Genomic DNA, 11396 nt, shown 5'->3' with positions numbered 1-11396 from the left:
CTATTTTTCTTCCATATTATGAGTAGTTAAATTTAATTTTAGGGCGAACAATGTAATCTTTTGGAATCCTTTATTTCATGCAATTGAGATTCTAGTGCTTTTATATTTTATGTGTTGATTTTAATGTTGTTCTTAATACATTTAATTACTTGATCACTAATTAGATGATTTGTGAACAATGATTGCGTAGAGATGCGGATTATTTGTTTAGACCACATGTTAAAATCCGGTAAATTGATATAACGTGTAGAGATACATATATTGATTGCTGCGGTCGTGTGTGAATTTTTAGAACCAATGTTTCATTTAATTAAATTTAATTTGCATAGAGATATGAAATTAAACTAATTAAATAGGTTCAATGAGAACTCGAGAGGGGTAAGTTGAATACAATAGAAGAATTTGACCGAACACTACCTTAGGTTTTATGAATCTTGATTTATGAAGTAAAGGTGACCAATAGGTGAAATTATTCCGCCCTAATGTCCATTTATTGTTTGAATTCTCAATCACTTTTCGTTACATCCAATTGCATTTTTAAGTATTTAGAATAAAAATCACATTTAATCATTGTTTTTGTTTATTTTTGTCAAATAGAAGTTAGAAATAATAAATTGGGCATTAAAAGTACGGTCCTCGTGAGAACGATAATCCGGACTCAAAAGGTCCACTTTACTACTTGTTACGATCCGTTCACTTACGAGATAAAATCGACAACAATTTTTTTGCGCCGTCGCCGGGGACTGTTTCTTTTAGTCTTAATTTTTTTTATTTTGACTGTTATTTGATTTGTTTATTTTTCTTTTAATTACAGAAAATTGTGTTCGTTGTATGCTCCGTGCCCAAGGCGATGATCTTGAACTGTTTGATTCGGAGATAGAACGTACCTTCAGACGAAGACGCAAGGAACACAAACAAAAATAGCAACATCAAATGGCTGACAATCAACAAATCCATATCCCTATTCAGCCGATTGGGCAAATGACCACAAGAGTGGTGGCACCACCGAAACAACAACATGAACGAAGGGAAATAAATGAAGGAAGTTGCCAGTATCATTGTTCCTGACACCTATAGTAGCACCCATGCGCTCCAATATCGTGTATCTAGATTTTAGGGTGAATAATTTTCAGATCAGGTCAGACTGAATTAACTTGATGAGCAACACCCTGCAATTCTACGGGCTACCTCAAGAGAATCCAAACACGCATATTTCTAGATTTCTCAGAAACTGTCAGAACTTTCATGCTCCGGGAGTCAATGAAGATGCTATTAAACTACGACTATTCCCATTTACATTGAGAGATGCTGCATTGGAGTGGTTAGATGCTGAGCCTCACGCTAGCATTACTATATGGGAAGAACTAGTCAGGAAGTTCTGTAATAAATTTTTCCCACCAGCCAGAGTGGCTAAAATCAGATTGGAAATTCAAACTTTTCCACAGAAAGAGGGAGAAAGCTATCACGAGGCATGGAATAGATTTAATGAGCTGATGAGAAAATGTCCAAACCATGGAATTACACAAGGAAACCAAGTGCAGTACTTCTATATCGGACTTACACGACTGTCAAAATCTCAAGTTGATGCCTCTACTGGTGGATCAATCATAGGGAAATCAGTGCAACAAACCATGGACCTATTTGAGTTAATTGCCACCACACATTCAATGTTCTCATCAGAAAGAGTGGTACCACCAAAGGCAGCAAGAATGTGTGAATTAGACAGCACAACATCTACCAATGCACAGATAGCAGCTTTAACAAAACAGGTAGAGTTACTTGTAAAATTGCAAACACATGGAGCAAATGCAATGATGACCAGTTCAAGGAGAAATCACGCTACAGAGAGCTGCATGATGCTCACATCTTCAGAGGAACAAGTAAACTCTATTCAAAATAACTCTCATAATTTCAACTCATATGGCAACAATTTCCAGCAAGAAAGAAGACCAAGTTTGGGGAAGATGTTTCAACAATATGTGCAGAAGACGGACAAGGTGTTCCAGCAAATTGACACGAACTTGCAAAATCAACAGGCATCCATCAAGAAACTGGAGACACAAATTGGTCAGATAGCACAACAACTTGCAGAACGTCCACAAGGGACATTGCCGGGCAATACAATGATAAATCCTAAGGAACAGTTGATGGCAATTAAAGTAGTGGAGAATGATCCACCCAGGGCCCCCGTAAAAGTTAAAGCATATGTACCTCTACTTTCGTTTTTCCAAAGACTTCGAAAGAAGTCGATGGAGCAAAATATTCATGTCATAAATACAAAGAACGAGGTACAATCACCAGAGATCACTACAGAGAGACCCAAAAGAAAAGATGACCAAGAAGTGATTGATGAAGCTACAAGGGTAGGAAAATCTGCACCAAATGCAACTGAAAATAGAGAAGGTACAGAAACATCAGCTGCCAAAGCACCAAGTCTAAACAAAGCTTACATGCCTCCCATTGCCTTTCCTCAAAAGCTCAAGAAGAATAAACAAGACACAAACTATGAAAAATTTCTCGATGTTCTCAAGAAGCTTCAGATCAATGTTCCGTTCATAGATGCGATACTACAAATTCCAAGCTATAAGAAATTTTTGACAGAGATGTTGACAAAGAAAAGAAAGCTTCCGGAGTTTGAAACCGTGGCACTAACTGAGGAAAGTAGTGCAAGAGTCCAGAGAAAATTGCCTCCTAAATTGAAGGATCCAGGGAGTTTTACTTTACCAGTTTCAATTGGAAATTCCTATTCATCTAATGCATTGTGTGACACTGGTGCTAGTATCAATCTAATGTCATATTCTTCTTATAGGAAATTGGGACTAGGTGAAGTCAACTCAACATCAATAACGCTACAACTCGCTGATAGAACAATCACAAGGCCACGTGGCAAAGTTGAGGATGTACTCATCAAAGTAGGAAATTTAATATTTCCTGTGGATTTCATTGTATTGGACATACCAGAAGATCGAGACATTCCAATTATATTGGGTCGACCATTCTTAGCAACGGGACGAACTCTTATTGACATGGAGAAGGGAGAACTAATCTTGAGAGTGGAGGACAAGCAGGAGATATTCAATATTTACATCCAATATGAGAAACCTCCCAATAAAAATGATTGCTATAGAATTGATGAAGAAGAGCCACCTGATCAACGAAGCTGTCAGAATAAATAAAACAAATTTTGGAGAACTTCTTGGTAGAGATAAGAATGGACAAATCAAAATTTGGAAAGCAAAAAAGGATTGCATCAATGAAAATTGCACAGAGTGCAATGATGGAATAACTTGGTTTGAGCCACCATGATAAACCAGCGGCACAAGTCAAGTTAATGACTTAAAAGAAGCGCTTCTTGGGAGGCAACCTAAGCTTTTATTTTATTTATTTTGTTTTCAAAGTTCTAAGATAGTTTAATTTATAGTTTATTTAGGAATCATCACCTATACACTACCCATAGGTCTTGGAGTAATTAAGTTGGTCATTAGATGTTTGAGCTAAGTAATCCTTGTTCCATGAGTTTAATTTTTCAAATTTAATTTTTCAGAAACATGACGTCACGGAACACTCAAGCCAACATGGACATGGAGAAAATGGGATAAATCTCAAGTTTGAGGGAAAATGTAGAAGAAGAGTCAATCAAATACAACACCAAGTCACCACAACATCATAGGCAATACTGACATTTTAGGGAAGTCCTCCTCCTTTTCCTTTAAATTTCACATTGAGGACAATGTTTCAGTTAAGTTTGGGGGAATGACATCATTTGCTTATATTGTTGAGTTTCTCGAATGCTTATGTGTGATTTGCTTGTTTTATGTATTTGTGTTTTTATTCAAAAAAAAAAAATTCATTTCGTGTTTTTGCATGCTTTTGTGTGTTAGATAACCTTGCCGGTATTGATATGTGTAATTGAGAACATGTGTTGATTTATGAATTGTGGACGAGTTATGTGTTTGATTTAGATTTTTGCTTATTCATGTGAAACGAAAATTATTTTTTGCACGTGAGTTGATTGTAGCGTTGTGCATGAGGAGGTTGATTCACGTTTATAGGTTGAAATAGAGAACTTAGATGCTAAATCCAAATAATCATTAAACATCACAATACCCTTAAACCAAACTTAGGACGTTTGGATGATTACACTGTTGTAGGGAAGTTTGGAGATAAATGTGGATTTCGTGTGTGTTAATTTTTGTGTGGATTGTCTGAGATCAATAGGATGAAAATTGGGTGAAAACCTTAAGTTAGAGGTCGATTTTCGAGGATAGGTGTTTAATAAGGGGCATTGCACTAATCACCGCATAAAAAAAAGATCCCAATGAGGACAACTTTAATAATCTCATTGTGAATCGTCTCTTCGTAGCCTTTATGAGTCGAGTGATTAAGCTTGTAAGGGTTTAAAACTTGGTGCCCTAAAGTCATTTGATTTGGGAGTTATCGGCCTAAAACTCGCTACAAGGGTCATTTAGAAAGCTTAAAGGAGAGACGTCCACACAAAGAGTGATTAAAGAATAAAGATATATATGAAAAAAAAATAAAAAATAAAAAGAGAAAAAAATAGATATCAAATGCCTTGAGTAAGCCCCAAACACTTGTTTTAGAGGATTAGACCTTTGACAAGGGGTAAGTAACTTGATTGATTCCTAGAGGTTGAAGCAATCAAAAATAAGGAGAATCCTCATTTGTTGACATGTGAAACTACAATCAGTAAAACCTAACCAAACTTGAGTGGTGTAAGAAATTAGTATTGAAAATTTAACCTTAGGTTACACCCTTGGAAAGAGAAAAGAAAATAAGTTTGGGGGTGTGTGAATCCCACGAGCAAAGTAAGGAAAAATTTGACTTCTAAGGTCGGGAATTGAGTCAACTTATTATTGTACAGCGTTGCACTTGACTCTCCACACACACACACACCCGTTGTGCATTGAATAGGCGAGAATTTAACTTTTGCAATATAGTTTTGAAGTGGTTCATGGCATCGAAGTTATGTTTTTAATTCTCAGACATGAAGGCAAGCTATCTAGCGAAATTTATTTTAAGTGATTTTGTTTATCTTAGTTGTGCTTGTGTGTCCATTAATTATTTTTACGGATTTTGGTGTTTGCTCGAGGACAAGCAAAAGATTAAGTTTGGGGGTGTTTGATGAGTGATTTACTCTCATTATATTATGCCATTAATTTCATGATTTTGCTATCTTGGAGAGTATTTTAGAAGTGCTAACAAGTGATTTTGGTGTTGTCTTGTAGATTGATGGAAGTGGAGAAAACAGTTAAAAGAGGTCAAAGGAAGGAAATAGGCAAAAACTAGCGAAATTGGATGAAATGACCAAAACGTAAGAGATCCAAAGTTCGAAGATTAAAATGAAATTAATCAAAAGTCGTGTCGAAACTTGAAATGAAGATCCGAGAGTTCTAGAAGCCAATTGGATGAAGGAAGGTGTCAAAGGGATCAAATTTAGTCAAGATATGATCATAAATCATTTTCCAACCAAAAAGTTTTGCGCCGGAGTTTTGGTCTCACATTTAGACTCATTTTGACATAGAAAACTATCGAATTGGAGAATGATTCTTGAAGCAAAATTGTAGTCCTTTGAATTAACTTTCCAACACATCTTGAATCACTTCAATCGAATATCGAACAAAAAAGTTATGACAAAAATATTGAAAGTTGTCTAGTGCAACTGAAGTAGTCCTCAGCGCCCAGGCGCCATGATGCTGAAATTTTGACAGAAAGTCAGCACCTAGGCGTCCAAATCGTAGCGCGCGGGCGCTGCCATGTGAGAGTAATTTTTTTAGGCTTTTACCATTCTTTTTCGGCCCAACTCATTTCCAAATCTTTCCCTAAACTCCAATACATTATAAACACAGAATTGAATACCTAAATTAGAGGGGAGCCGCACACTAAAAATCTGTGGGATCAAGCCACGTGTTCTTGACATATTGGAGAGAAGACAACAAGAAGGGAGATTGAAAAGAGAAATTCAAAAAGATTAACACCAAACAATTGAAGATTAGAAGCATTCATTGGAAGGAAAAGGAGATCTTGGTGCAAGAATTCTACTTTTTCTTCTACATCTTTATTACAAATTCGGTGATGTATTTTAAGACAATTTCCTATTTTTCTTCCATTATTATGAGTAGTTAAATTTGATTTTAGGGCGAACAATGTAATCTTTTGGAATCCTTTATTTCATGCAATTGAGATTCTAGTGCTTTTATATTTTATGTGTTGATTTTAATGTTGTTCTTAATACATTTAATTACTTGATCACTAATTAGATGATTTGTGAACAATGATTGCGTAGAGATGTAGATTATTTGTTTAGACCACATGTTAAAATTCGGTAAATTGATATAACGTGTATAGATACATATATTGATTGTTGCGGTCGTGTGTGAATTCTTAGAACCAATGTTTCGTTTAATTAAATTTAATTTGCATAGAGATATATAATTAAACTAATTAAATAAGTTCAATGAGAACTCGAGAGGGGTAAGTTGAATACAATAGAAGAATTCGACCGAACAGTACCTTAGGTTTTATGAATCTTGATTTATAAAGTAAAGGTGACCAATAGGTGAAATTGTTCCACCCTAACGTCCATTTATTGTTTGAATTCTCAATCACCTTTCGTTGATCCAATCCCATTTTTAAGTATTTAGAATAAAAATCACATTTAATCATTGTTTTTGTTTATTTTCGTCAAATAGAAGTTAGAAATAATAAATTGGGCATCAAAAGTATAGTCCTCGTAGGAACGATAATTCTGACTTAAAAGGTCCATTTTATTACTTGTTACGATCCGTTCACTTGCGGGATAAAATCGACAACACTCCATTATAATAAATAAATAAATAAATAAATAGGCCTCCCGGGGTACAGCTCAACTGGTGGATCAATCAACATTTGTCTTGCTTCCAGCGGTAGGGTGGAGGTTCGAATCCTGGTGGAAACCTGCTACCAGATTTATTTGGTATGGAGCAATCACTTTGGAGGAGGATCTCTTGTGCGCAGAAGTGTACAGGCGGTGGGGGGAACCTGTGATTCAGTTGAGGCATAACCCGTGATTTACCCCCTACAAGGTTCTAGGGGCAAAGATATTGGGGGTCCAAGATTTAGTCTAGTATATGTTGGGATACTTGGATATCAAAAAAAAAAAATAATAATAATAAATAAATGGCTTAGTGTGAGAAAGATAACAACGGAATTTACGGATCAAAATGGAGTCTGATCAGTGATTCTACGAAAAAATGAAAGCATGCAGGCAACTTTAATTGCTCTCTCTTTTAATGCTTATTTGGTAAAATTACAACTTCTTTGGCTCCAATTAAAATCTAATTTTAATCTAAATTAAAGTCAAACGGTCAATATTAACTATATTTTTCATGGTCCCTCAACTTTTTAACTACACATTTTATAACATCTATCAAACTTTCATCAGCAAGTTCTATCAATTTTCCTCGTACACGTCAATTTTCATCAGCTTTATTTGCTAAAAATTTACATGAAACGACCTCGTATTTTCTTCAACTTATTGAAACTCTTTTGTTAGATTCAACGAATCACTTTTCCTTTTTAAGAAAGTCGGTGCACAGAATGATACGAGAAGATAAAAAATTCTTCTCACTATCCAATAATAGAATCAATGATATGATCATTTTCTTCTGCAGTCATGTTATTTGTACAATTCATTTTACAATTTAATTTACAATGCATGAATTGGTAAATATCACATTCATTTATTTGAAAAATCGTTTTTAAAGTTAACGGTCATAATTTTTTCAACACACTTGTTGTCAACCAAATTTTGCATAAATATTGTACAAGTGACTTTATTCTTTCTACTGTTGTGTAAGGGGACATGCACTGTTCTGATGCACTTTGTACTGTCTTAAAACTTGGCGACTAATTTGGCTAATACATAATAGTAGGTCAATGTGTACGGATTAAGCCCATGTTTGGCCCCATTAATTTTCTTTTTTCTTTCTCCTATTTTTAACCACACAATTTTCAATAAAATAATAATATACGTAAATTAAAAATTTTTCATTCTTTTTTAACCACTCATTTTTAATAAAAAAAACACTATTTTACTAATTTTCATTTCCACAAAATGGGAGCCTAACGGGGCTAAGCCCCAATTGTAAAATTATTTTAAATTTAAATAATAATTCCTTTATTTATTTCATTAATTTAACCAATAAAAAATTTAAAAAATAAGATTCGTATACCCTTAGGTGCTTAGACTTGAATTAGTCGTGCCTTTATAATTTTTCTAAAGAAATTTTGATGTGATAAAAGTTTTTAAAGAAAATTGGGTTGGCGGGTTGGACGAGGCAACTCTTGACGCAGCCTTATACTTTGGTAATAATGAAAATTTCACTCATACACTGGACACAGCGTGTAGTCCCCTCGCAAGAGAGGGGCTCATAGTGATTAAAAAGTTCGTGGACCTCACTCATATGAAGGGGCTGTTTTAGTGTACATGTAGCAAATTTCTGATAATAAACATTATGTTGCGTATAAATAAACAAAGCATATCAATGTTTTTATCTATATAATATAATTTCGTGTATTAGGATAAAGTTGTAGGACTGAGGATGTGTTTGATTGTCAATATTTTTCGTGGAAATGTGCTTTTTTCATCCAAATTTATACTTTTGTGTTGTTTGAGTGACACTTTTTCTATGGAAAATATTTTCCTACTTTTGGTTATGTGATCATATTTTTCTCAAAATCAAAGAAAATATTTTTTAGAGGGAGTAAGATTTTATTTTTCAGAGAATTCACTCCCTCTTTCAGTCTCTCATCTACCCATCAATAAAAATCGAACAAGTATAATACTTTTTAGGTTGAAAATTAAATTAATTAAACAAATTTAATTGACAATTTCCATGTAAATAAGTTCTGGACAATTAAATTACTTATAATTTATTTTCTTTTCATACAAATTTCATACTTACAATCAAACGAACCCCTTAAATCAATTTACAGTAATGCATATTTCCTTGTTGGTTAACAAAGCATAGCAAAGCAACACATGTTATGGTTTAAGTACTCGCTTACTTGATTAGTTTTACAAGCATAATTCTATTTGAACAGGGGGCCTAATTGGCGCCCGCTATTAGAGAGGAAGCCGGGCCCACAGGCACCCCCTCCAATAGGGGGGGGGGGCGCCATTTCACGTGGCCCAGCTCCGTCCGTCCGACATTGTCCATTTTACAATCTGTTAATTTTTAAGATGCATGATATAATATAATTGACCAGGTATCATTCCTGGATTCATTTAACTTTGTATTTTCTTGGAAACTACAAGCTAGTATTTCTAAAAAAAATTAGCTACATGGAGTTCGGATCGACCGTGCCTTGTACTCATTGGTAGAACTAGGGGCCCCCTAGCCTACCTTTAAAAAAAAAGGTTCTTAGTAGACAACATTTTTTTTTTTTTTTTTTTTTGTAAAATTTTTTTGGACATTAGCTCGTCTTAAAATTTTCCTTGGATCCGCCCCTACTTGCACTGTAGAATTTAGAGATCATTTTAGAGGTTAAACTCAGCTATTGCCTAAGGTAATATTTTGGCTCACCCATTTTATTTTTTTTTATATTTTTTTTTTTTGGTTTTTTACCTCTAAATTTAAGTTTTTAACATTTTTTAATCTATTATTTTCATGTTTATATAAAATAATTAAGCACTTCGAATCTCATCAAAAAAATTCGTTCTAGTCTCTCTAATATAGAATTGCTCATTCAATGAACATGAATAAAATCTTCAAGATTTTTTTTTAAAGAAAAAAATAATTTATTTAAAATATATAAAAAGAAAAAGTAAGCCACAATCGATTAAACAACTGTTACCTCTGTTCTTCACTTATTGCCATTGTTCCTTGAAAAATGACGTTTTAGTTGCATTATCAAGCATTTGACGTGAATTCTTGATTAAAAAGGAAAGGAAATCAATTATTTAAGTTGTAAAAATCACCACATAACCAATATTGGACGTAAACAACAATTACTACATGAAAACGACCGAGTAGCAAGTTGCTCGAAAAGGACATGACCTTTCCAAGTCAATAGAAGTCGGTAGATCGAATGATATGAAAAGTTTAAAAAGAAAAAGAAAAGCAAAACGAAATTCTTAACATGAAATTGTTTTTTAGGGAGACATTGGGTTTGGGTCCATCCATGCTTAACAAAATTGTTTCTTGAGTTCTACTTAATTTGGGGCTAAAAATTTTAATTGTAATTGTATCGGCAACGGAGCAGTCAAACTTATTTGGTGTTTGATCGAAGGCTATATGATAACTTATATCTTAATCTTGACTTATTATGGTAATTTTATTAATTTATTATTAATTGTTTCTTTAGGTAGTAAGTTTATCATAAGAGTTTATTGATGGAGAATTACATCGATAATTGTGCATAATATATTCATAAAAACATACCGTTAATTTGCGTGAAATCGAAATATAATTTCGACTTACCGAGATAGGATTTGAGAAGACAAAATAAGAATTTATCGAATCCGAATACCTAAGTATGGATTCTTTCCTTTCAACTCATGATCGAAAGCAAGTAATTCTTTGGATCTTGAGTTGAAAGGAAAGAATCCATATTCAGGTATTCGGATTTGATAAATTCTTATTTTGTCTTCTCAAATCCTATCTCGATAAGTCAAAATTATATTTCGATTTCACGCAAATTAACGGTATGTTTTTATGAATATATTACACACAATTATCGATGTAGTTCTCCAATAATTTTAAGATGAATTTTGTTGCTTGTTGTGCATTTTATATTCTATGTAGAATTTGCCAAAATTGATGCAAAATCGTTAAATTCCGAGTAGTTTATTCCGTTCACAACAATAAATCAATTTTATGTCAAGTGTGTACTTGGGCATTTCTTTATTAATCTTGCATGAAAAAAAAAAGGATCTATTAGTGTGCACGTGTCCATTGAATTCTGGGAAAAGTTTTCATATATGCTACAAGTGCACATGACTTTTCAATTATAGATGCAAAAGAGGTGGCTGTTAATGCGTGTCTCCAATTTTAAAATGTTAATTGGTATGTGTATGAAATTGGATTTAAAAGTTTCGTTATTGCATGAAGATTCGTGCTTGAATTCTTAAGTTATGTCTGTGATTTAATTTTGTATATTATATCACTTTTGACGGTTTCATTTGTCGGTTTATTGCTGGCACCTTTTAATCAAAAAGGGGTCTATTTGGCCAGTAAGATTCTGTAAAGCATCTTGAATTGTTTTCTATGCCGTGGAGATAAGTAAGAATTTGGTACTAAATCAATTTTTGCCGTGAAGAAATTATACGCAAAAAGGTTGGCGGTAATGTTTGAGAATTACCACAGGAAAGTATCATGTTTTCGGTCCTTGAAATT

At 33.8% G+C, this 11396-nt stretch overlaps 1 protein-coding gene across 1 annotated transcript in view; it reads left to right on the top strand.

Moving 5' to 3' along the window:
• The first annotated feature begins 1157 nt into the window (after positions 1-1157).
• The window catches only part of LOC111380971, a 17988-nt gene continuing 7749 nt past the window's right edge, over positions 1158-11396 (top strand). The window contains exons 1-3 of the mRNA XM_023004655.1: positions 1158-3162; positions 3740-3796; positions 3882-3893. Of these exons, the coding sequence (XP_022860423.1) occupies positions 1158-3162; positions 3740-3796; positions 3882-3893 (2074 nt within the window). The remainder of the gene's footprint in view (positions 3163-3739; positions 3797-3881; positions 3894-11396) is intronic.

The sequence above is a fragment of the Olea europaea genome, unplaced genomic scaffold, assembly GCF_002742605.1.
Source record: "Olea europaea var. sylvestris unplaced genomic scaffold, O_europaea_v1 scaffold2238, whole genome shotgun sequence".
In the NCBI taxonomy this organism is placed as follows: Eukaryota; Viridiplantae; Streptophyta; class Magnoliopsida; order Lamiales; family Oleaceae; genus Olea; species Olea europaea.
This window is presented reverse-complemented; position numbering and strand designations above follow the sequence as displayed.